This window comes from Miniopterus natalensis, chromosome 2 (genome assembly GCF_054644295.1).
Source record: "Miniopterus natalensis isolate mMinNat1 chromosome 2, mMinNat1.hap1, whole genome shotgun sequence".
Taxonomy (NCBI): Eukaryota; Metazoa; Chordata; class Mammalia; order Chiroptera; family Miniopteridae; genus Miniopterus; species Miniopterus natalensis.
In genome coordinates, this window is record NC_142082.1 from 52,405,846 (window position 1) to 52,433,673 (window position 27,828).

General features: G+C 36.9%; 1 protein-coding gene and 1 pseudogene across 1 annotated transcript; one reads left to right on the forward strand and one right to left on the reverse strand.

Annotated features, from left to right (window-relative positions):
* The first annotated feature begins 7,868 nt into the window (after nt 1–7,868).
* Nucleotides 7,869–12,580, forward strand: COMMD6 (COMM domain containing 6). The gene is made up of 2 exons (XM_016216468.2): nt 7,869–8,611; nt 11,155–12,580. Exons 1-2 carry the CDS (start codon nt 8,372–8,374, stop codon nt 11,203–11,205), a joined length of 291 nt encoding a protein of 96 aa, XP_016071954.2. The 5' UTR covers nt 7,869–8,371; the 3' UTR covers nt 11,206–12,580.
* An 8,494-nt stretch (nt 12,581–21,074) lies between these two features.
* LOC107539840 (V-type proton ATPase subunit E 1 pseudogene) lies at nt 21,075–23,685 on the reverse strand (annotated as a pseudogene).
* Nucleotides 23,686–27,828: the final 4,143 nt, after the last annotated feature.

Genomic DNA, 27,828 nt, shown 5'->3' on the forward strand with positions numbered 1-27,828 from the left:
AGATGCTTAAAAGAAAATTATAGAAAGTGATAGACTTCCAGTTTCCAATCCACTATGTATGGAAGTTGGAAGTCATCACTTCATGCTAAAAACAAGCAAAAAGCTGAACAAGGTGAAAAATCAACAACTCTTCTTGGATTGTTAGAAGTCAGGTGACAGGCATACTGCTGCTCCCAAAATTAGAGAGATAGTTGACTACAGAGAATCACAACCTAATGGAATAGAAACTGCAAAAACCAGTGCCAGGGGTAGGAAAACATACTGTAATAGACAAATTGCTGGAGGTTCAGTGTGGACAAGTCTTGAGAGTTAAAGTCTCAGGGCCCCAGTCATTTGGAGGGCCTCCCGCTTTTGTGAATTGTACTTCCAGGAACTCCTAAATTGAACTTTTTAATTCATAGGTTATGATTTTTTGGTGTTACACTCGTAGATAAAATGATTATGTCTATTCAAGAGTATTAATGAAGGAAAAAACTATTACTCAGCTATGAATCATTTACATTTGTAGTATAAGTTGTTTAAATGTACCAGATAATATCTGATATTTAGGGCTATTATTAGTTTGAATTCCTTGAGGGATTATACCTTCTCTCTTTAACTATTTCTCACCGTATATGAATTATCCAGGTTAATTGGACCACACCTCCAATGAGAGTTTGCAACCCCCATATAATCCATCAGCATACTCTTTTTCTCTGTCGTTAAAAATACACTCTAAATTCACCGCACTTTGCTGACACTTGAGCCCAAGTCACCATCCTCTTTCCTAGACTGCTGCAATAGACTTCCAGTTGGGTTTCCTTGCTTTCCTTCTTAAACTTAAGGCCCTGACCAGCAGTCTGGGTGTACCTTTTGCTGTCTAAGTTAGACCAGGTCTCTTCTCTGCTGGAAGCCTTTAACAGATTCCTATCACACTAGGAAAAAGACTTAACTATTTACTTTGGCCTACAGACCCCAAAATGGATTCCTCATCTCTTCCCATTCATGCCACTCTAGCCTCATGGGCCTCATTGTTCTCTCAACACAGGCCAGGCATGCTTCTCCCTCGGTCCCAGAACACTCTTTTCTTGATATCCATGTGGCTTTTTCCTTTGCTTTATTCAGGTCTCTTTCTACCCAAACCAGCTCTTCAAAGAGGTCTCCTCCACAGGCTCTATCTAACCAGCATTTCTGCTCACTCTATCTCATCCCTTTTTTTTTTTTTTTTTTTTTACACTTTTTATAACTTTACAACTTCATTATATGTTTATTATCTGTCTTCCCCACTAGAATGTAAGTTCCTGAGGTCAGGAACTTTGTTTTATTCTTTTTAATATCCCCAGTGCCTAGAACATAGTATTATTTAATAAATACTTATTGAATAATAGGGCATAGAGACATAGTAACTTGTCCAAACCCATGGACAAGGTAGGAGAGGTTATAAGGTAGGAGAGCTGAGATTCAAACACAGGTCTGACTTTAGAATCTGCTTATTAAATTTAACAAACCATGATGCTATATTGCACACCAGAGGTCAAAGATTATCTATTCACATTCTGATACTTAGAATCTTTTTTTTTTTTTAAGTAATTCGTGACTCTTATTTAGATGACTAATTAGTACCCTTCATAGATGAATGATTGTTCCTATTGCTTCCACATTATTTCTTTCCTTCTTGCCAGTTTTATGGTATAAATTAAAAGAAGTGTTTTATTGACACATAATATCTAGTGCCATTTTTCCCTCTTCCCATATATAAAAAAAATGACTTAAATTTTGTATAGTGTATGTAGTAGTTCATAAACGTATGACTGGTTTTGTTCTTCTATGTATTATGTTGGATGTACCAGCTACCCCTAAGGCATTTACAGTCGGGAGGATGGGGGAGAGAAACACCCACAGATGACTAGTATACGAAGCAGAATGTTCTAAGTGCTAGATTATAAGAAGTGATATAGAACATTCATAGGAAGGTTGAGTAAACCAGAAAGGACTTCACAGAACAGGTAGAATTGGAGAGGAGTTTTGAATTTTAAGATGTTTGAGAGTTGAATGCCAAAAGGAATGAACAGCATGGTTGAAAGTTAATTTTCAAGAAGGGGTGCAGTCCAGTTTGAGTACAAGTGGGAAAGCTCTTTGGGACTGCTGTGACATGACTTTAATGCTAGATAAATGGTTGGTAACTAACTCTTGAGGCAGCAGACTTTACAGGTTTGTACTGCTCATAATAGATTTTGTTAATATATAAGCAGTGTTTAAAGTCTATACTCTGCATTAGAGCCGAGAAAGACTGTAGGCAAGAAACTAATTAGGAGGCTGCAGTAAAATTCAAGGCAAGATTTTAAAAATAGAGTTGGAGTAGGTTTGTAGCAGTAAGATTGGGAAGAAGTATCAGTGGCATTGGCTGGAATAAAATCTTGAGTACCCAGTAATTCATACATGTTTTGAGTAAGAGAGAGAAAAATCAAAGTTGGCTGAAGTTCAGATGTGAGTCACTAGAAGAATGGGGGTCATCAGTAGAAATGAAATGAGGGTGAAAAACATTTTTGAGGAAAGATGATTCATGTTTGGTGTTGCCGGGCAGTTGCTCTATGAACTTGCTAGTAGTGAATGTGCTTAATGGGAAGGACTTTATTTTTCTGTATTATTTTTAACTCATAGGTTACTTTGGGTACCTGAAATATTTTTTGTTTTTTTGTATTTGCTAAGGTTTCTGTAAACTAATATAATAGTTCAGATTATATACTTATGAGAATACGCTTTTGAGAAGTTATATATCATGTTAAGCTTATTGATAAAGTTATTTTCTGCTAATTGTGTTTGCTCTGCTTTAGTTTACCTATTGCTGCATAACAAACTATGCAAAACTTAGTGACTTGAAACAACTATTTAATTATCTCTTGTGACTCTGTGGGCTAATTGGGTTTAGCTGAGTGGTGGTTTCTACTCCCTATCATTTCAACCAGAGCTTTAGTCATGCAGGAGCCTAATTGGGCCAGAAATCAAGAGGGCTCACTCGCGTGGCTCAGCGATGACTCTGGCTGAGAGCTCAGCTAGAGCTGATAATTGGAGTGACTAGGTTCTCCCTCGGATGGCTGTCCACATCATGGTGGCTGGCTTCCAAAAGGGAGAATCCCAAGAGCCGGAATTCCTTGAAGAAGGAGGCAGATACTTTGGTTCCCATAAGGCCTATGCTCGAGGATTCCAGAAAGCCTCTTCTGCCATATTCTGCTGGTCAGAGCAATCACAGGGACAGCTCGGATTCACACAGAAGGAAAATAAGCTCCATTTCTTGATGTGAGGAGCAACATGTACATATACTGATTTTTAGAAGCTGTCTTTGGAGACCAGTTAACAGGAGTTCTAAACATATTAATTCAGTAAATACTTATTGGAACATTCACTTTGTACCACTTATTGTTCAATATCTAAACTAGGCTCCTGCCCTCTTGAAGGCTGCATTTCCTTTGGGAGACAGGTCATAAATAAGTGAACATGATGATTTCAGATAATGGTAAGTGTTATTAAGAAAGTAAAGCAAAGTATGGAGGAAGGTGCCATTAAACAAGATAAGGAAGGCTGGTGAGTTAGCAGATGTTTCCCTGAGCTAGAGCTAATAGGAATTCCTAAACAGAAATTTGGTAATAACTCATGCCTTAATCCATTTCCACATATATGTTAACACAGGTGTAACAGTACTGTCCAATAGAACTTTCTGCAATGATGGAAATGTTCTGTGTTGGCACTGTCCAGTGTGGTAGCACTAGCCACATGTGACCGTTGGGCACTTGATATGTAGCTAGTACAATTAAGAACTGAATTTTTTATCCTATTTTTAATTAAATAATCACATTTGGCCTAGTGGTTACTGTATGGGACAGCTCAGGTCTAACATGTAGAAGATGCTAAACATTCTTGACCCATTCCATACCTATCTACTTATATTTGATATACTAGAACTTAAGTTTAATTCCAAATAGCAGTCATGTTGCAGCTAGGTATAATTGAAAATGTGTGCGTATGGAATCAGACAAATTTGGATTGGAATACCAGCTCTACTAGTTTTGTTTTCCTTGGACCCAGTTGTTTAATCAGTCTTTTCCTCATAACACTTTTGAGAGAGATTAATGTGTGCAGAACACTTAACATCCTTCCCTTTTGAAAATTTTGATTTTAAAAAGGAGAGAACATAAAAGTGTATTCTGTGAGTCTAGCTATAAAAATTACATACTAAGACTAGAAGTGGGGGCACAGGAATAAGAAAATAGTTTTTAGGATGGAGTTGTACATGGTTATTTTTCTAATTTTCTCACGTTATGTTTTGAAAAATAAAGATTAAATTTAAAATGAAATGGTCTTTATCAATTTTGTCTTTATAGGGAGTGTTTATAGTGATATTTTTATATTACTAAAAACTTCAGCTACCATATTAGTCAATTTTTAGTGTGACTGACTACAGCTAATTTCTTTGTTCACCTTTTAATCAACATTTGCTTTCTGATTATTTTTCTTCTGTGTATTCATTTCACTTCTGGATTTTTTTTTTAATCCTCACCTGAGGATATTTTTTCCATTGCTTTTCAGAGAGAGTGGAAGGGAGGGGGGTGGAGAGAGAGAAACACCCACTAGTTGCCTCCCGCAGGCACCCCGACAGGTAGTGGGGAACAAACTTGTAACCCAGGTATGTGCCCTTGACTCGGAATGGAATCCGAGACCCTTAGGTGTGTGGGCTGACACTCTAACCACTGAACCACACCGGCCAGAGCACTTCTGGGTGTTTTTATATTTTTTTTCACTAACTTTTTTCTTTGTAAATTATTTTCTTCATTCTATAAGAATTTTGAGGCTACATTACTTCATAATATTCTCCATAGTGATAAGTGTGCTATTTTGATTTTTTAAAATTCTTTTTAAAGATCTATGCAATTAATTTCTATTTAAGGCTAAACCACATTTAAAAGGTTTGCTTTACATTTGCATTTAAATGTTCAGTTTAGAATTTGGGAAATTCTCATCTCATAAACCTATCCTAACTTTCTTTACCTCTGAATGCTTGCTTGGCACAGTAAGTGTCTGAATGGCAGCTCTCCCTATTTCTTCACCTGCCAGTTCCACCGTTGTGAGTGGATTCCATCATTGTGTTCCTTAATTGGTTTTCTGCTTGAAATGCTCTAGATAATTCAGAGTTTTATTTCAGACTTTGAGAGTCACATAAGCAATGTTTTACTCTACCATTTTACTGTGGACAGTAAAACTGGAACTTCTTGCATCAAGGAGTTGTACAAGCTGAATACATTAAAAAAGTGTCTAGTTAAATTTTTGGATATCACCATTGAACTAATACTAAGACTCTATCTCTAATCATGAAGTCCCTTGAATTGTGTTCTTGGACTTTTAGCCACTTATTGAACATTTTTACTTAGATACTCCTTTTCACGTCTTGGTAATATCTTTGTACTTTATATAAAGCCCTGATTGATACATGATATCAGAATTCTCCCAGTCATCTGGGCTTAAGTTTGTTTTTTTTTTTTTTTTAAATATCTTTATTGATTTCAGAGAGAGGAAGGGAGAGGGAGTGAGAGAGAGAGAAACATCAATGATGAGAGCGTCATTGATCAGCTGCAGCCCGCAACCCGGGCATGTGCCCTGACCGGGAATCGAACCCTGATCTCCTGGATCCTAGGTCGATGCTCAACCACTGAGCCACGCCCAGCCGGGCTGGGCTTAAATTTTATAGTTGTCTTTGATACCTCCCATAACTGTGTAGACAGTCATCAAAACCTAGTGATTCATTCTGTATAGCTTCAGCTCAATCCTACTTGTCACCACCTTTGTTCAGCACTTAAAACTTTAAACCTGGATTATTGTGTTCTGCTGCCACCGGATGAATATTTTTTAATCAATACAGTACTGCATATCATTCTCTGTGAGTCCCTATTGCCTACAGGAAAAGTTTAAATGACTTATGTGATATGTTGTTTTCCATAATAGCAGACTATCTGAGAGTATTTTTGGAAACCTCTGAAAACATACAATTTGCAAAGAATTAGTGGCTTCTTAATCACTTTTCTCAGCTTTATTTTCCATACTTCCTTACAAGAGACTTCCACTTTAAGACAGGTAAATGTGCTGTTCCTTAACCAGATACTGATTATTTTTTATCTCTGGTTGGCTTAGCTTAATATTTATTAAGCATTTATTCTTTGGTAGGTGTGTATTTAGGGAGTATATAAGTAAGCCATATTTTTTGCTCATTTTCAGTTCTGTTTATTTTTCAAAACTGAGTTTAAATTTATCCCTTCCATAATGCTTTCCCTTGATCACCCAGACTTAAAATAACTTTTTTCAAAAAGTGATCTTTACTGTTGAAAATATTACAGATGTCCCCCCACCATTGATCCCCTCTACCCTGCATCCACCCCACCCTTTTGAACTGAGAACTCACATATCCCCACCCCACTATATGTGCAAAATAACATATATACAAAACACATGGACAGATTAATGAATTATTTTAATTTTTCCAGTTTTATTGAGATATAATTGACATAGAGCGCTGTATAAGTTTAAGGTACACCACATGATGACTCAACATACATATATTGTGAGGTGATTACCACAGTAAATTTAGTTAACCTTCATCTCATACAGTTACAAAAAAGAGTAATTTAAAACAATATCTGTGTAACCACAAACAAAACTCAAGAAATGGAGCATTACCAGTACCTAGAAGTCTAACAACATGCCCCTCAATAAAACTTCCTCCTTCCTCCTTCCTTCCCTTGCTTTCGTGATAATCATATCCTTGCTTATGCCCCTCAATAAAACTTCCTCCTTCCTCCTTCCTTCCCTTGCTTTCGTGATAATCATATCCTTGCTTCTCCTTACAATTTGCCATCTCTGTGTGCGTCCCTAAACTATCACATTTCCTGTTTCTCAAGTTTAAGTGAATGGAATTCCATAACCTTGTGACTTGTTTCTTTCGGCACTTTTGGTGTTAAATGTAGCTAAAGCTACAAGGAACATTCTGGTATATGTATCCTGTGTACATATGCACAAGTTTTTCTAGGTTATATTCATAGTTAAATCACTGGATCATAGGGTATGCATAACTTCAGCTTTCCTAAGTAAAGCCAGTTTTCCAAAAGAATGGCCCAATTTAGACTCCCATCAACAGCATATGATACATCATTTTTCCTAATACTTAGAATGGTCAGACTTAAAATTTTGTTGTTTTGGTAGGTGTGTAATGGTATTTATTTCAGTTATTTCATTTCCTCTTTATATTTTGTAGTTCTTTTGTTACATATCTGCTATCACTTCTCTATTTTTCTGTGGGACACTTTTATTTAAAATGTACCTATACAATCTTTTTACTTATTAAGTACATTAACCTTTTATCAGCATCAGCCTGACCTTAATGCTGTAGCCGATTGGTCTAAAACCAGTTCAAGACAAGAGGAAATTTTGGTGCTCACACCAGTCCCACATTATATAAAAATAAATTTATTAACAAGCAAAGCTTTTACACAGCATTAATTTGATAGCAAAAGGTGTAAGTCAGTAAACACATATTTTTTGTGAGTGCCTGCTAATTCCTCCACTCACGGTCTTATGTTTTAGAGTCAGTATTAAGAGCTTGCATTTAGTCAACCTTGTTTTATGCCATAGCAACACTGAACAATCATTGACAGGAATTAGCTAAAAAGTATTGAGGCAGCCAGTAGTCAATAAGCATGTAATCTTTGGAGTCAAACAGACTTTGGTGTCAGTTGTGATTCCAGAAATATGTGACCTTGTGCACATCATCTAAGCTATCAGAAATTCAATTGTGTCATCTGCAAAATGGAAATAATAGACTATAATGTTATGATGATTCAGTGAGGCATTTAATACATGTAAACAGCATAGCACATCACCTGGCAGGTGCCCATCGTCAACAATGATGCAATCTAAAACCACCTATCACCCAGTATTTTTGCTAATGTAAGGTTTCAGGTCTGAGGACTGTGGTGAGGAAGGAAACTGGAATGGTTCCCCTGTGTGCCTCAATCCAATATGAAGATGGTATATAATTCATCTTCCATGTTAGGACTTTTAGGTTGTGGAATAGGGGAAGGCATACATAGCAGGAAAAAGGTAAAAGACTGTCCAAAGCTTTGAGAGTCCTCTTAAGTGCAGGAGCAAAATGAAAGGAAACCCAGTACTGCCACTGTCTTTCTTCCATTACACATCTGGTGGAGATTTTTGTTTTCTTCCTTTTGTAATTATGACAGTATTGTTTTTCTAACTCTGTTTATATCCCTTATTGCCTCTCTCCATTTTCATTTGGTTGTTGTTCCCCCAGAAATATTAAAATGAAGATATTTTCTTTTATTATGATTGGCAAATGTTGAATGTGAGAGCAATAAAATTAAATATCTGCATTCAAAGCAATATGATTACTGATGTATTGTTTTGTACTGTTTCATTACAGCTTGTAGATTTTCAGTGGAAACTGGGTATGGCTGTGAGCTCAGACAGTTGCAGATCACTTAAGTATCCTTTTGTTGCGGTGATGCTAAAGGTGGCAGATCATTCAGGCCAAGTAAAGACTAAGTCTTTTGAAATGACAATTCCACAGTTTCAGGTGTGTGATTTTAACTCATTCAGTTTTAGCTCATTGTTCTGTAATTGCTGCTTAAAATGATGTATAAAGTCTTTCTTAAGGGGGAACATTAATTGTATTTACAGTTGTTATGATGTGCTTTATATTTATTAGTACAAAAGATCTGGATCTGTTTTCTTTGGGAATTTGATAAATTATTTTCAATATAATATGCTGAATTTGCATACTGTGACATTTGATCACTTTCACAGTATTTTTCTGTAGTATATTTAGGAAGTTTTCATCTTCTCAGGCAGGATAGTTACTTTGCTTTTAATTGTTTTATTCTTATTCATTTTAGGCTTAATATTTGAGAATGATAAGCTAAATGAATCTTATTTTGAGTAGTGTTAACCTTGAATCTTCTGACTAATAGTGTTTATAAAACGCATATCAGAACACCAGTACTTAATGACTAGTTCTGTTAGCGAGAGGTTTGAGTAACTGAATAGTATAAGAATCGTGTTACTCCTATTATCATTTTACTTCTTTTCCATAAGGAAGGAAGAAAAAAAGGGGTAGGTGAGAAATTAGATTTTCTTTTAAATGTACATTCAGGGAAATGTTTTGTCATTGACTCATTTAACTGGCCTTACGGTTTTAATTTTGTTTGTTTTGGTTTCTTTGTGAGTGAATTGATAAATTCACAGCAGTTAGTACTCTTCAGAAAAATCTCTCATATACCACTTTTCCCTCTCAGCTAGGTATAATTGACAAATAAAAATTGTATATATCTAAGGTATGCAAGGTGATGTTTTGGTATACATATACATTGTGAAATGATTACCACAATCAAGCTAATTAAAATATCCGTCACCTCACATAGTTACCTTTTTTGTGTCTGTGTGATGAGAACACTTAAGATCTGTTCTCCTAGCAAATTTCAAGCATATGACACATTGTTATTAACTATAGTCACCGTGCTGTACGTTATGTCTCCAGAATTTACTCATTTTATAACTGAAAGTGTGTACCTTTGACAAACGTCTCATTTTCTCTACTCCCCAGCCCTGGCAACCAGTCTACTTTCTGTTACTATGAGTTCTACTTTTTTAGATTGCACATATAAGGGAAAGCATGCAGTGTTTGTCTTTCTGTGTCTGGCTTGTTTCACTTAGCATGTCCTCCAGGTTCATTCATATTGTCAAAAGAGCAGGATTTCCTTCTTTCTAAGGATGAGTAGTACTCTGTTCTCTAACTTTGTATACGTATGTGTGTGTATATATATATTTATAGATTTTATATTATATATATTTTTACATATATATTTTTATATCACATCTTCTTTATCCATTCATTTGTCAGCAAACATTTAGGTTGTTTCCATACCTTGGTTATTGTGAGTAATGCTGCAATGAACATAGGAGTGCAGATATCTCTTTGAGATAGTGATTTTATTTCCTTTGGAGCAGAAGTGGGATTGCTGGGTCATATGGTAGTTCTGTTTTACAAATTACATTTTAAGGTTTTTTTTTCTCCCCTTTGATTTCTTTCTTTTAAAACTGATATCTCTGCTTTAGACTCAACATTAATAATGCTAATTAGTATCTTGAAAGGAATTAGGACCTCATTAAGAAGAAAATAAATGTAGTATATTGTGATATGTGAGTAGACTTAAACTGAATATAAGGACCCAAGCAATTTCAAAAGAGAATATAGGTTTCAATTCTTTCTATAATTCAGAATCTTGGCCTAATTCTTATTTATTTATTTATTTATTTATTTAAATATATCTTTATTGATTTCAGAGAGAGGAAGAGAGAGAGAGAAACATCAGTGATGAGAGAGTCATCATTGATTGGCTGCCTCCTGCATGCCCCTGACCGGGAATCCAGCCTGCAACCCAGGGATTTTCCCCCAACCCTGGGAATCAAACTAAGATCTCCTGGATCCTAGGTCAGTGCTCAACCACTGAGCCATGCCCAGCCAGCCCTAATTCTTATTTTTCTGTGCAGCCTTTATGCTCTCTGACTCCACCTACAGAATGTTTTTTCTCATAGGAAAAACACACAAATGGGGCAACTCTTCTAAAGTTAGATTTTACATGGCTAAGCATGCAACCAAGCAAACAGAGCCTACTAGTCATATTATATACAGGACTGAGACCTGGGAACATTCTTTGAGCTTTTATTTTTAGAAAGAGAACAAGGGAGAGGGAGAGACAGAGAGAAACATTGATATGAGAGGGAAACATCGATGGGCTGCCTCCTGCATGCACCCTACCAGGGACTGAGCTGGCAACCCAAGCATGTAGGACAGTGGTGGATAGTTAATAAATCTTTCTGGTGTGATCTCAAAAGACCTTTCTTGTATGCATTTTGAAAAGTTTAGTCATGTCCTAATTATCCAACTGCAATATTTTTGCTTATAGTATGAAATTATGCCTCTTTTTTTCTTAGAGTAACCTTTAATAATAGTTGAGAATATCACATTAAAATGTAATCTTAATGCTATATGGTCTCTGGTGGACAGATATTATTATCCCTAAAAGCAAAATTAATATTATTTTTCTCTTTTCTCTCCAGAATTTCTACAGACAGTTCAAGGAAATTGCTGCAATTATTGAAACTGTGTGAAAACTGATTATTTTGTTGGTAAATTGCTACCATCATTCTAAAATCATGGACTTCACTTTCTGCAATATAACCATATGAGGATCAGGTGATTTTTATTAAAAGAAAATTGCACTTTTGTTTTTCCATTTTTTTTAAATAATAAAAAAATTAAACAGGAATTATATAAGAGGTGATCAATGCACTTATCCATGTGAATGTACCAAAAGCCACTGAATTTGTTTTCAGTGGAAGTGGAGTTCTTGGGGTGCCATGGGGAAAAGAATTTTCTGAGGTCCTCACAGTTAGCATGGAGTATCATTGAAAACTTTACTGATGATATAAAATTAAGGGGGTTCCCCTCCAAGGTCCCATCTCTGACTGCCCACCATGGAAAAAGTCCAGTCTTGTCTTGAGCAGGGCCAGGATTAAGGCCACTGCCCAGAGTTTCCAGTCCATATTAAAACACAGTCCAGTCCAGCATCTGGCTATTCCCAGCTGTACTCCATTGCGTGCGGGCCATGCGGCTGCTTAAGGCCATGTGGCTATGGACAGGGAACAGGCACGCATGGGTCACAGAGCAGGAGAGCCAGAGGGAATAAGGAGCACGAAGAGAGGGAACTCCTTGTCTGGGGATCTTACCTTCTAAGATTTCAAAGGCTTGCAGTGGCTCCACCCTCCTAGCCAGTTTTAGTTTTCTCAGGCTAGACTGACAGCACCTCCCCTTGGTCACCCCAACCTCACCGTGCATGCTCCCATGCCCCTCTTTGTTCCATCCCTACTCCCAGTGATCCGCAGGGCATGGACTGGTGGTTCCGTGGGTAGTGGGAACTAGCTTCCTGGTAAAGCTGCCCAGATGACCATGCTTATAATGTCGGGCTTCCCCTTTGCTCTCTTCCTGTTATTAATATTAACTGGATAGTTATGACGGTAACAAGTTGAACACTTTAAAGGGGGAACTCAGTGGTATGTGAATTACGTATCAATAAAAAAATCAGACTACTAAATGATTGAAAACATTGAAAAGGATGACCTTACTTTATAAATTCAACGTTATAACGTTCAAGTACTGTAAAAGCAGTCATTGAGCAGAGTGAGGTGGCTCTTCTCAAACGTTCGAAATCAGGTTAGGATTAACCATTGTTTCCCTATGTTGGCCAAGCATTCTTCATATTTGTAGAAATATCAGGTACATGCACAGAAGTAGAAAGATAAGTTTTATTCTGAGTTCTATATGCAACTGAGTTAACCTGTTAGTAATGTTAATGTTACACATGATCTTTGTTGAATTTAAATATATTAAAATAAAGTTGCTTAGTAATTCTGAAGATTGATTCTGACTTAACTACATTGCTCTGAATATATTGTGTTTTAGTAAATAAATAAATTTATAAACCAATTGTTAAAATGTTTTATGAGGCTGCAGCAATCAACACATACAGCATTGCTTAGGAATGAGCAAATTGATCCCTGGAATAGACTAGGTGGCTAGGAATAGAGCAAGACGTTTGGGCAAGGATGGTATTTCAGTTCGGTGGGAAAACGTAATTATTTAATAAATGACACTAGCAGTCACAATATTTGCAAAAATAAATTCCAGATGGATTAATGACTTAAATAGAAGTTTTAGAGAATATTCTTGTTAACTAAGGCTTGGGAAGACAGCAACCCCCCCAACTATAATATAAAACAAATGTATTTGAAAATAAAAATTAAAACATTATTTGTAGAAAAATAATAGGCCATAAACAAAGACAAAATACAAATGCTAGGTTGATCTATAGCTTTTCGTTTCTAAGAGGAATAGATTGTGACTGAGCTTAACAAGCACAACACAATTATTTTAATATATTCTGCTACCAAGACAGGTTAACATAAGAATCAGATTTGTGTGGAAAAAAGGCAAGGTAGTCACATTTATTTAAAGGGATTGAAACTTCCAATGTACTGCTGGCTTGTTTTTAAAAGTGCTTAAGCAGAATTATCTTTTATAATAATTTGTAAAAATTATTTTGTAATTTAGACTTTAAAAAATGAACTTTAATTTTTTAGAAGTTTTAGATTTGTAGGAAAAAAATGAGAAGATTGTACAGAGTTCCTTCATATCCCACACTCAGTTTCCACTAATTAACATCTTACATTAGTATGATACATTAGTTATCACTGATGAGCCAATGGTGATACATTAGATTTCTTTAGTTATTACCTAATATATTTTTCTGTTTCAGGATCCCATCCAGAACATCATTACATTTAGTAGTCATGTGACAGTTTCTAAGGGTTTTCTTGTTTTTGTTGACCTGACAGTTTTGGGGAGTACTGGTCAGGTATATGTAGGACCTGCCTCAAATGGGGATTTGATGTTTTTCTGGACTGGAGTGATGAATATTTGGGAGGAAGTCACAGAGATAAGGTGCCATTTTCTTCATATTATGTCAAGGGTATATACTAGCAATATGATTTATGACTTGATGTTGACCTGGATAACCTTGCTGAAGTGGTGTTTGTTAGGTTTCTCCACTATAAAGTTCCTCTTTTTTTCCTTCTTTCCATACTTTGCTCATTGGAAGGAAGTCACTATCTGTAGCCGATACTTAAGGAGTATGCAGTTATGTGCCCCTTCTTTTATGATGAAGTAGCTATATATTTTATTTGGAATTCTTATGTGAGGGATTTGTCTCTTTTCCACAATTATTAGTTATTTATATCAGTATGAACTCATGGGTATTTATTTTACACTTGGGATCATAATTGAATACTCTTGTTGCTCAAATCATTCCAACTTTGGCCATTGGGAGCTCTTTCATTTGGCTCCTGTGCCCCTTTGATATCACCCCTGGCCTTTTTTATTGAGGATTTCCCTACATTCTGTCACTTGACACTACAAGATGCCACCGGCTCATTTGTATATTTTCTGTCCCAGTCCTAGAGTCAGCTCTTTCTCCCAGGAGGCCTCATTCTTTTTACTGGACAAGGGTGTTAGAAACAAAGATCTGGGTTCTAGGTATGCTCTATATTTTAGGTTTTGAGATTGTTAAAAATTAGGAGTCTGATGTACAGCACGGTGACTATAGTTAACAATACTGTATTATATATTTGAAAGTTGCTAGGAGAGTAAATCTTAAAAGTTCTCATCACAAGAAAAACAATTTAGAACTGTGAGAGGTGATGGGTGTTAACTTATTGTGGTAATCATTTCACAGTATACAGTTATACATACACCAAATCATGTTGTATACCTTAAACTAATACACTGTTATGTCAGTTATAGCTCAAGAAAGCTGAGGGAGGGGAGGGTATTTAGAAGTCTGAAAGAAAAATTCTGCTGTTGAGATTGGTCAGACCACAAAATCGGGCCCATGTTTTAGGACTGGTGAGAAAGATGACCTGGACTCAGTTAATGTTACTATCGTTTCAGTTTACAAGTGAACCAGCTGACACACGGCAAAATAATATATATGGGAGCATGGGTGCAAGAAAGTGGTTATATCTTCCTGGTGTGGTGGGCTAAGTAAGATAGTGGATATGATGGCTCTCTGGAAGTCATCAAGGGCTCCAGACTCCTTATGTAGATGACCAGCTGCCACGTCCTCCCCCAACCATGTCGTCTGACAAAATCCGGACGTGGAGAGGAAGCTTCAAGGAAGGCGTCTTCTGAGGAGAGGACGTGGCATGTGGGTGCGAGTAATTGGCTTAATGGGAATATCCCTTCTCCTCCTTGGAGGGGGATTTGGGGTCGTAAAATCAATAACTAACCTGGGAATGGTAAACAATGTTCTCACTTCTGAAGAAACCCTGATTTCCCCAAGTCCAGTCACTATCACATGTGCCGGATGCTTTAACAAATTGTTATTAGAAGTAGCTAGGAAAATTCCCCTGGCGCCCCCAGTAAGGAATTTATGGAGGGACTAGAGAAAACTGAGCTCATGCAGCCACCTATATTCAAGTGCCTCCGCCTATGAATGCAAGATTAGTCAAGGACAGGAAAAAGGCCATCGCCCCTTGCCTACTGTACAAGGACCACCCTGGGTAGCATATAGAATAAATGGCAGATTGTGGCATCCCCCTAAAAAGGGCTAACAGTATGGAAAGGCTACCAGACCCTCCTCAGCCTTATACAGGTGCTTCCAATGAGAACAGTATCAGAATAGTTAGTGTAAACGGAAGGCATGTTCAGTATGAGAACCTGCCCTTCATGAAACGCTTGGCAAGGCAGCGGCCACGCTGGTGCTTGCTCCCAAAGAAACAAAAGCAAAGCATTCTTAAGCAGTTAATCAATAGCTATGGCAAAAGGCACTCTTTTCTTAGAAGAAAATGGCAAGAAGAATATAATAGCTTAAGAATAGGTCCATAGTTAAAATATAACCATAAGAAGTAGTAACCACAGGCAAATATTATATAAAATTTCTGTCTCACAAACTAATATGTTACTGCTGCAAACAAAGCCACATCTATCACTCTATAGGTCACTGATTTTTCCTTTCTCCTCTATTCTAATAAATAAAAGTCAAAATTGTTCCGTTCTGATGAAATTGAAACTTGTATTGTTTAACCTGTGAATAATATTTCTTGCTTGCTAACCGAAAAAATGTAATCGTAGCCAAAAAAGAAAGTATAAAAGCTTATGTTGATTCTCAATAAAGTGGAACAGTGTCACACCACCTCCGAGTCGTGTAGTCTGCTGTCTCCCAGCGCCGACGCCTTGCCCACCTTCGGCACCCCTGACTCCCGCTGCGGCTGGACCGTGGCAACCAGCCATCCTCAACATCTGGATTCCATCTTATAAAAAACAAGGCTGCTCCAATTCCTGCCATCACATCTACGTACCAATCAGCAGAAGAGAGAAAGGGAACGGTAAAATGAGTTTATATTTTTCCATATAAACTCATGTCCTGGGTTTCTCATTCTGCTTACATCCCATTGGCGAGAACCTATTCATGTGGCCACAGCTGCAAAGGAGACTAGAAAATGTCTGTAGCTGGGTAGCTATGTGCCAGATTAAAGTTCTATTGCTATGTTACAACACTAACCAAAATCAAAACAAGTTACAATTATAATCAATTGTTACAGATTTTTAAACTTACAATGCTTAAGGAATCCCTAAATTTTCATTAGCAATGCATTTATAGACCATTTGTTATGGAGTGCAAATTTCTAACCCTCCAATTAAGTGATTATTTTCAAAATAGGTTGGGGGACTGTGTTGGGAGTCCTTAAGACCATCCTTAGTTTTGGTAATTCTGTAGGATAACTCCCAGACTCTCAGCATCTAGTCATACTCACAGCTATGATTTATTACCGTGAAAGGATGTAAACAAAACCAGCAAGGAGAAAAGGCACACGGGGTGAAGTCTGGGGTAAACCAGATGCAAGCTTCTGTGGAGTCACACAGTGGAGTCGCACAGGATGTGCTTAATTCCTCAAGCAACAAGTTGTGACAAATTGTGGGAAATGCTGCCAACCAGAGAAGCTCATTAGAGACTCAACACCTAGGGTTTTTATTGGGGGCTGATCAAATAGGCACCCTCTGCCTGGAACGTACCCAAATTTCTGTCTCCCAAAAGGAATGCAAGAGTTTGCATAAATTATATTGTTTGTGCAAACAATTTAAACACAGCGAGCCAAGCATATCAGTTAATGATGGGAACCCTCCTGAAATCCAAGTTCCCAGATGCTAGCCAAGGGCCTACCTTGTAAACAGGCCTTTTTAAGTATAAGCAATCAGGGCTGCTATGTTAACTCTTCTCAGCACAGGAATAATTAAACTTAATTAAAAATTCTGGAGGTAACTTGCTATAAGCTTCTTATATATTGCCTAAAGAAATAAATTACCTGCCTTTGTGCTATTAATATTACTATTTCATTAATTCTCACAGAATGAATGATGCTAGTATAAACTTAGCCTATATATCCTACTACACTGATCAAGAATTCACTGATCAATAATTTTAGAACTGAAGTATTAAAAGTTTTTAAATTTGTCCCTAGCTGGTGTGGTTTAGTTGGCTGAGAGTCGTCCCATGCATTGAAAGGCCACTGGTTAGATTCCTAGTCAGGGCACATACTCAGGTTGGGGGTTCTATCCCCAGTTGGGGTGTGTATGGGAAGCAACCAATCAATGTTTCTCTCTCACATAAATGTTTTTTTCTCTCTCTCTCTCCCCTCCCTTCCTCTTACTAATATCAATAAAAACATATTTAAAAATAAATAAAAGTTGTAAAGTTTGAATAAGAAACTTATTTGTGGCATCACTTAAATAGAATTTTACTATTTCATGTATCATTGTCCAAAGGGTGTGCTGATTTTACCAGGCCTATATGCGACCCGGGGGAAGGGGGTATTACAGCAGTTGATTCAACCACCATTTTATAGGACACAAATACTAAGTATGATGGATTGCATAGCTTGATTAACTTGATCTTGATGTATGTTCTTCTGAATTACAAGCGCCCTAGGAGAAAGTAGCTATTAATCTTTGGATAGTTATTATTTCAATGTATGAAGCACATTTTTTAAAGAAAAGCACATGCCTCACTGTATTTCACGTTTCTGTACCAAGGAAAAGGGCAAAGGAATATTTAAGATGTGATATTCAAGAACTGTTATTAATAGGAACACAACTGCAGGATGCAGAGATTTCAGATTCTAAGCCATGATGGCTCAGCAACAGGTTTGAGGAGTTCAGACGGAAATTAGCATTCTAGCCCATAGGAGTTTCCAAAGGGAATGCAGGGCAAATAGGGACCCCAGGGGCACACTCTGTTTACTGTCTCCTTCCAACATATGCAAAACCCTTCACACCATACAAGCAGCTAACTTAGTTTGAGGGAAAGAGGGTGCTTTTCACTTGCTAAAAAAGTGCTACCCATTGTGGTGGTGTGCAAAAACCTTCGCTCTCTGGTGTATCAGTCATATACTTGGTGCTTCCTTTTTACCAAGCATACACCAAGAGTCAAGACTGTTGAATGAGTGAAAGTAATTATGCCCTTGAGAGAGAAGATTTTGTGGTGGTGTTTTTCAAACCAGAAGGTGAGTAGAGATCAGCTGGGGAGCTGAGCTTGTTCCTATCCACAGCCACTTAGCGGACAGGGGCACAGGTGAACAGAAAGATTAATAATTTATTAATAATTGTTGGCTTAGGTATAATGGGGTTTATTATGCCATTGTATTTTTTTGTGTGAAAATTTCCATAAAATTTTTTTTTAAATCCGGGAATTTACCAGGTTTTATTAAAAAATCAAAAGTCTGCCTGGCCAGGTGTGGCTCAGCGGCTGAGCATCGACCTAGGATCCAGGCGATCGGGGTTCGATTCCCGGTCAGGACGCATGCCCGGTTGTGGGCTTGATCAATGACTCTCTCATCATTGATGTTTCTATCTCTCTCTCTCCCTCTCCTTTCCTCTCTCTGAAATCAATAAAGATATATTTAAAAAAAAAAAAAAATCAAAAGTCTATCTGGCCAGTGTAGCTCAGTTGGCTGAGCATTGTCCCATGCACCAGGAGGGCGCAGGTTTGATTCCTGGTCAGGGCACATGCCTGGGTGGTGGGCACAATCCCCAGTAGGGGGTGTGCAGGAGGCAGTCAATTGATGTTTCTCTCTCAATGTTTCTCTCTCTCTCTCCCTCTCCCTTCTGCCTCTGAAATCAATAGAAGCATATTTTAAAAAATCAAAAGACTGTAGCATTTGTAGTTTAAAAATATATTGAGAGACCAAGATAGGTCATAGAAAAATTTTTATCATGCAGCTGGCTTTAATTAGACAAACTACCATAAATAAAGTACACTTTGAGCCAAATGATGTGCTTTTAATATTTTCATTAGTGATATATGAATTGGTAAACAGCTGGCTTTATAATTATACTGTCAGTAAAAGATGCTTGTTTGACTCTAACAAATTTCTAAAAGTAGTTTTGCATTCAGATCATTTGGAAATATTAATTTGATTAAAATATTTAAAACATTTTTGAAGAAATTGACAAATAGAACAGAGAGATATATCAAGATAAACAGAATAAATAATCTAGACATATTTCAAAGACCCTCCAGAGCTGTGGTGAACATCTATCTAAAGGCAGAAATTATGTTCTACTATATGTGAAAAATGAATAAAGTTGCAAAATAATGAAATCAAATGGTTGTCTTCTTTCCCCCTGAAATATACTAGACAGAATTTTTTCCCTTTTATTTTTTTAAAATTAAATTTATTTGGGTAACATTGGTTACTAATGTTACATAAGTTTCAAAGTAGTCATCCTTATAAAAAGCCTTATTATAAATTATGTGCTCACTGTTAAAACTTTAAACAATATAACAATATTAAATGAATAAGTAAATAAATAAGTGTTTTTTTAGACTCTGTTTAAGAGATCACACATCTACTTATTCAGCAGAAATACTCTTTTGGTCTCCACAATGCTTTTATTTTTAACTTGAGAGTCCTTCAAAAAATTGGAAACTCCCCAAACACTATGCCTACATTTTCCAGTGCCAATAATTGCCTAGAGCTGAATAGTAACTTCTTAAAGATGAAGTTTGAATTCTATACATGCATGAGTGTGTGCATGAAATTTTAAACATCAGAATGTTCACCCAGCTTGTGTATGGTCTTTATACTTGAATATCAATTCACATGGGCATAAAATATTTAGGGCACGTATTCTTGCCTTAAGTGTGTTAAATATGTCATTCTATATTCTTCAGCCATAAAGGGGTTGCTGTAAGAAGATCTGATGACAATTTGGTATCATTTCCCTTGTAAATGATTTTTTTGTCTAGATAAAAAACAAATATTTACGGTTTTCCTGTAAAATTCATAGAGTAAGTCTTGGTGTTGTTCCTTTTGGGTCAGTTTTTCCAGGTACATAGTGTGCTTTTCAATATATATTTTTGTTCTGTTCCACCGATTTGGTTCTGTTCTTTGGGATCTTCTAGTATACATATGCAGGAACTTCTTCAACTCTCTACCTGTCACTTCCTCTCAAATTCTTTTCACCTCTTTCTTCATTTCCTTTTGAATTTTAACATTTTCCTCTTTTTAATCATCTATTTCTATTAAGATATTATTTGTCTTTATTCTTGTGTTCCTTCTAATTTATGCTTCCTTGAAAGTTTTAAAAGTATATACTGAGTTCTTTCATTTTTGCCTCACATAAACTTTTTGTTTTACTAAATAAAGCACATTCACATGTAAGGAAAATGTCTAGGCCAAAATAGGTAACAGTGAGGTTACTACTGCTGTAATGAATGCTTGCCATATTAAATCCAAAGAGCTATTAACCAAAGAACTTATATGCATATATGCACAACCCAAGGACGCGGACAATGGTGTGGAGAGGGACTGGGGAGAAGGGTGGGGAGGGGTAGAATGGGTCAATGGGGAGAAAAAGAGACATCTGTAATATTTGGAACAAAAATAAATAAAATAATAAAAATAAATGAATTGAGAATATAAGAAGTATGTAAAAAAAAATCCAAAGAGCTGACACTTAAAGATACTTAGAGCTCTTTATACTGGATATGTGGAGGCAGAGAAATAACAGAAGCCTGGGTGAAAGTCTTACAACCATTGTCTGATTCCCCTCTACCTAGTGCTCAGAACCACTGAAGGTTGTTACTTCTAGAATTAGAGGCATGTTCCTGCTTGTTCAAGTGAATCTTTCTCCCAGTGTTAATGATTAGAACAAAGGCAATAACTACGAAGAGGTAACCAGTTGCTAAATATAGAACAATATCAGGACATCAAAAAGGAGGTGACGTAGGAAATCTTGTTTTTTCAAATAGCAGATGCCTTCATGTTATAGTTGTATAGCAGTGGAGTAAGCGCCACCTCCCAAAGGCTTAATCCAAAAACTTTCTGTTGGTTTTTACACTGAACAAAGCTCACTGGCATTGTTCCTACACTGTGAGACCCAGCTGGCTTTTTAGGGTATTGGAAACCTTTCCTTCGTAATCCCCACCATGGATTTCAACACTGCCAGCTATTTACTCAGACAGGTAGGCCTCCTGATCAGTGTAGACATCAGCATCTTTTTGGGTGTCAACTTTGTTTATAGGGATCACTTTTTGTACTTCGGCTTTTATCAGGAGGTCCTGATTCCTGCAGTGAATAGTTAATCATTAGGGGCAATAGCAACTGGTACAAATCCTGGAGGACCAGTGCTTCCAGCATTCAGTCCCTGGTTGTATCTTTGACCACCTTGCTGAGTGTCTCCTTTGCTTTACTTAGGTCTGCAAAAGGTTATTTCTGGCTCAGAAGACTTTTGAACTTGCTCGATTCATCAAGATGGACATCTGAATTTCCTCCTGCTACATAAACGGCATTTCTTTCTTTGCATAATGTTCTATAATGTTCAGTCTTTCCGTTTTCACAAGAGAACCTTTCTAACATTTCACATTGCCGTTGCCTCTATTTCTTCCGCATTCTCATTGGCTTCTTGTTCAGTGAAAGCCGTCATGTGCTTAGTGTGCCACTGCGGGTCCACAGTGCTGAAGGCTGGACAAGACGAAGCCGGGGCAATAAGGGGCTCAAGTTGATGTCCGAAGGGACAGATGGAAGAGGTGGCAGAGAGAAACGCAGCAAAGGCCTTGGCTGCTTCCTCGATTTATGACCGCAGATTCTGGCTTTGCAATTTTTTAGCTTTTCTGATGTCGATTTATGTTATACTTTGCTCCATTTCTGTTGGCTCATTTTGAAATATTAGATTTTACAGTTTCACAATGCATTGGTATGTCTTTCGGAAGTGTTTTTCATCATGGTTTGTGGGGATTTTATTCTGATTCTTGTTCTTCTTTTTCCTATAATTTTGCCTGACGTTTGGCTGCAATTCTTTTCTATTGCTTATTTTGAAAATGAAGTAAATTTTCCAACACTCTTATAATGGAGGACGCCCAACAAGTTTGGTTTTCCAGCTTCCCTGTTCCAGGACTCCTGTTGTTTTTGCAAAGTAACAAGACAAAGAAATTTCCCCTTTGGAAGATCTGCCTCTCACTGCTCCCCCTCTTTTTTTTTTTTTTAAAGAAAAGCAATGGATTGCTGAACAAGAGAGAATTATGTTAAAACAAGAACTATCACAATGCTTAGCTGAAAGAGGAGTTCAGTTTAAATCAAAGTTACATATTTAATTTAATAATAAAAAAGAGATTAATAACTCTTCCTTATAGTTATAGCCATAACCATAAAAATATTGCCTGGTTTAAATAACTTATTCCGTACATATTCGAGCAAACTGATGAGAAAATTTAAGAACGATATAAACCAGAGGCAGTCCCACTGCTTCTTGGAGTGTTTTTCACTCCTCAGTCATCATTTTTGTTTCTTCCATTCCCCTCCTCCCACCCCTTTGCTTAAAAATAAATTTCCTAGGCTACCTTTTTCAGTGTTTTTTCTTAAGTAGTCTCTCTACCAGATAATCAATTATTTTGGCAAAGTTCTCTAAGAAGCTACATATATTATTCATAAGTTTGTGTTGCATCCTCTGAAATTTTGATGAGAAGCGATTTAAAATTCCCTAGAGTTTATAAAAAATACTTTATATATTTCTTTGTGTCTTCTTCTGTCTCTTTTAATAATGTTTTGTAGTTTTCGGTGTATAGGTCTTTCACGCCTTTTGTTAAGTTTACTCCTAGGTATTTTATTCTTTTTGTTGCAGTTGTAAAAGGAATTATGTGTTTTTTTTTCTTTTCATTTTCCCCCCCTGAAATTTCATTGTTAGTTGATAGGAATGGAAACTGAACATTATAGAAAATAATGTTCTTACACCTTACTCCCAGTGGATTTTTGTACATTGGTTTTGTATCCTGCAACTATACTATATTTGTTTATTGTTTCTAATAGTTTTTTGGTGCAGTCTTTAGGGTTTTCTATATAAAGAATCATGTCATCTGCCTAAAGTGACAATTTTACTTATGCATTCCTAATTTGGATGCCTTTTATTTCTTTCTCTTGGTTAAAGAAGATGTGGTACATTATACAATGGGATACTACTCAGCCGTAAGAAAGAATGAAATACTGCCATTTGCAACAGCACGGATGAATCTTGAGAATATCATGCTTAGCAAAATCAGACAGAAAAAGTCAAGAACCATAGGATCTCACTCATATGTGGGATATAAAACTGAAAGCAACAAACGAACAAACAAGACAAACAAAAAAACTCATAGACACAGACAACAGGATGGTGGTTTCCAGAGGGAAGGGGGTTGGGGGTAGTAAAGGGTAAGGAAGGTCAAATATATAGTGACAGAAGGAGATTTGACTTTGTGTAGCGAACGCACAATGCAATATACAGATGATTGTACACTTGAAACCTATATTATTTTATTAACCAATGTCACCCCAATAAAATTAATTTAAAAATACTTTATATACACATTGTTCATTGGTTGGGTAATGACTAAAATCAACATATAGCTTACTCATTATTCCGTTCAATTTCCGTGTTGAGCTGCAATATTTATCTTTACACAGATTTGGCAGTTCCCCTGATTGTGTAACAAAACCACCCATCGTATGACTATTTTCTCGTTCAGAGAGGTGTTAGGTTTTCTGTGTTATATCCTCATAGGGTTTCCTTGTTGAGGCCATGGGCAGGTAATATTTCATTGCCAGCACTCTATGGTGGATGTCATCAGCTCCTAAGACTGTAATTACCCTCCTTATCATCAAAGAAAAATACTTGACATTGTGTTTAGACCTGAAGTTGTTGTCTTGTTTAAATAAGGAGAAAGCCAAAATAAATGTGTTAATGAATCCTGACAATCTATTTCATGCCAGTTAAATACCAGTGGAGTGACAGAACAAAGTCATTAGGTTTCTAGCTTGTAGCTTAGTCATCACAATGCTGGGTACATATTACAAGGTAGAGGTGTGGAGTCAATTCTTACAACAAACATTCTAACAGATATAATTTCATGCATCACTAATGTAGTACATAAATACATATCATAATAAACATGAAAAACAAACTTTGTAATATCTATTAACTTGAGTTAATGTTACATCCCAAAGGAGATTATGACGTTGATGAGGAAAACAATCCTTTTATAATTAAAAGTGAAATCCTTCTTCACAAATTGTCCGCTGATGTGTAAGATATAGAAATTCTCTCTATACATATGTTGAACATGGCCTTCACCCCACCTGTACAAATGCTATATATTCTTTGTGCATTTATGATATATGGTTTATAAATATTATTAAATCCTTTCTTTTATGCCGAAACCTGGGCTTGTTATTTTCCACTTGTTTATCCAGATATGTTTTCTGTCCTTGTCTTCTTTGCCGTATGCCCTGAGATACTGTCCTCTGAGGACTGTATCGCCTGTGCTACTTTGGCTTCTCCAGTGGGAGGTGTGTGAGCAGGAGATACATGCAGCACAGGAGGGCAGCGAGGCCGGGGCATCTCATGCTCACTGGCCATAGCTGTGTCTCCCCCCAACTTCAGGCTCTGCAGGGCAGTGCCTCCCCTGGTTCCATTAACACTGTTTCTCACTCTTGACGTTTTAGTCTAGGCATAATAGTGGTTTCCCACTGTTTCGAGTCTCTCAATGCCTTGATATTCTGTTTGTCCCATCAGTTCTGCCCCACTTTTGTTAATACCCTTTTCAGCTCTGGCCCATGTGGCTCAGTTGGTTGGGTGTCATCCCATCCACTGAAAGGCTGCTGGTTCAATTCCCGGTCGGGGCACATGACCGGGTTGCAGGCTTGATCCCTGGTGGGGGGCATGCAGGAGGCAGCTGATTGATGTTTCTCACATCCATGTTTCTCTCTCTCTCCTTCTCCCTTTCTCTCTTTAAAAATCAATAAACTATTTAAAAAAATACTCCTTTCATTAAAGTCTTAATTTGAAGCTATTTAGGGCTTTCTTTCTTTCCAGGAACCTGACTGATATGGCAATGTAAAAGTAGTTCAGGGCTTTGCATTCTCAAAAGCATTCATGTCAACAATTTTTTGCTTTCCTTAAGGGTTCTCACTGAATAATGCTCTGAAGTGGGGTTCCCCAGATTTTACCTATATTTCAACCACAGCTAAAAGCTTGGGTTTGTCGTTTCGTATTTTCACCAGGTGCTAATGACACTCAAATTTTTATCTCTAGCCCAGATCTGTCACCTAAAGTTCAGAATTATATGTTCAACTCCTCTGATTTCTCTTCTCCGATATCCTACAGATACTTAAAATGCCAAATGTCCCATTCCAGTTCACTTTCCCATATGCCTTTTGAGCAACTTTCTCAACCTGTTCCTGTCTGTCTAAAGTTAGGGGCCCAGAAACCTCTTTCCAATCTGAATAGTCATGGTCCCCGTTGGTCCAGGCTGGCAGTACTTTTGCTAGTACTATTCCCTTAAGAACTATGGGGGCTTTCTATATATTAAAGTTCACTCCATGCTCTAGAAGCCACACCCACAATTATTTTCAATACAGGATTCTTTTTTCTTTTAAGAAACTGACTTACAGCCACTTTGGGATCAGGTTTCTGTGAGTCAACATCTTTAAGCTTCCAGTGAACCAATTTTGTTCAGCTGAGAAAGCACCAATTTAAATTCCTTAAAAGTCTTTTAAAAACTGTCTTATAGCCATACTTTTGATGTGATCTTTATCTTTAGGCCATGTCTTAATTTCAGAATCTTTTACGTGCTTAAGAAGCTGTAAAAGGACATAGTTTCTATTCCAGGCTGAAGAATGCTAGTCCCTCTCTCATTCCTCTAAATTCTACTCACAAATTGGCCAATTCTTTTCTAAATCCATCTCTTTCCTGAAGTTCCTTATATCTCAGCTAGTGTAAACTAGCTGACATTCTCAGTTTTCTCCTTGGAAATCTCTGTGCTCAAATCCAAAAGATAGTCCATCCAGTTACTACTCCATTAAGTAACTGGGTGGACTAGCTTTCAAGTTTCTGCAGGTGATACTTTTACCATTATATAATATGGTCACTATTTTTTCAGTTTCTATAGCAATTTCCTCACCATTTTCCCCATCTTCTACAATAGTTTTCTTTCTATTTTTTCAGGCTCCACCAACAGTGTTTTTCCCATCTGTGAAGTGGTCCTGGTTTCAGTGTCACATATTTTAGAGTTCTGTTATGGCACCATCCCAGTCCTATATACCAAACAACATTGTAGTTGCTTTCACTTGTCTGCTTCCCTCACTGGACAAGCTCCATGAGGGTGGCAAGTTTGTTTACAGTGCCTGGAACACAGCAGGTAGTCAACACATATTACTTAATAAGCAAATAAAGTAATTCTTAATACTCTTTAAAGGTATCATTGTTAAGTTTTATCAAATCTCTATTACCTTAGTAACGATTACTCTAGTTCAACTAGTTTCTTCTTAACGATTCTTTTTAGTACGATACCTATTTGTGAACACTGTATAAAGTGTCCCTCTTTAAAAATTCTCCCACCTCCAAAGCGTGACCCTAAAAAAGATTCCTAATGTCCGTATGTCTCAGTTTTCTCTCATATGATTGTTATGAGAGTCCTCGGTGCAAAGGAAGTACTAAATAAATGGTGGCCACTATTATTTTATTTTTAGATCCACTTATTTAATAAACTTGCAACAATACAGGGTTGGGGAACTTTTTTTCTGCCAAGGGCCATTTGGATATTTATAACATCATTCATGGGCCATAGAAACTTACCAACTTGAAAATTAGCTATGAGAAAAGCTCCTACATTTATTGAATTTCTAGTCCCACCTGTGGTTTACTTGGCAGGGCCAGACCAAATGATTTCTCAGGCTGTATAAGGCCTGCTCCCCTGACGTTCCCCATCCCTGCATGGCTGCTTACAAAAAGAAAACAGGTAGCTGGGCAAAGGAGTGGAAGAGAGACTTATATGGTGCTGCATTTATATTTTTCAAAACCTTTGAGTTTTGTACCATATACATATATCACCTATTCAAAACATTTATTGTTTTTTAACATACTACATGTATATTTTTTCATTTTAATTTCTATTATATTAGTAGCTTAAATTATGCATTTTAAAATAAGCAAGAGACACTGGAAATAATTCATCCATGACAGACTTAATATTGATTCATTTTAAAGTGTTTTCAGCCCATTAGAAATAGTAACAAAAAAAAAAGAAGCAATTTTACAAGGGAACAGTTTTATTGCAGCATTAATACTGCCTTCAGTTGTAAGGATTTTCATTAGGTTCAGGAGAAAATACTCAACAATATCAGTGAAAATCCACATAATTCTGAAGAGCATAAATGTGAAATTTTACTCAATGATAAAGGAGTATATGGTGGGGGAAGTGTTTAATCTCTCTACACTAATATCCTCATTCAAATATACACAATTTCATAACTCGGGGTTTATCTCATATCCTTTGCTGGTGTAGAGCTTTTTGGCTTAAAAGGTGCATTTAATAAATATTCATTTTAACCCTATTTTTCTTTCAAACCTCAAATAAGTTTTGGATAACAGAGCTTTTTAGACCACTAGAGGCACTTCTGAATTATGTAGTATGACAAAAAATGGGTATTGTAACATTATCCCAGCCTTATGGTAGAAGAAAAACCTGTTTCCTCAGTAGAAATGTGTAACTTCTGTAACTAACTGATTCTGTTCTTTGGCGTTCAAGAGGGCTCTAAATTCCCCAGGCATTTATTAATTGCCCTATGTGCCAACCACTGTGCATTTGA

Coding starts and splice junctions, on each gene's coding strand:
- COMMD6 (XM_016216468.2), top strand. CDS start 8,372: ATGTTGAATGTGAGAGCAATAAAATTAAATATCTGCATTCAAAGCAAT. Junction 8,612..11,154: donor TGACAATTCCACAGTTTCAG/GTGTGTGATTTT, acceptor TTTTCTCTCCAG/AATTTCTACAGACAGTTCAA.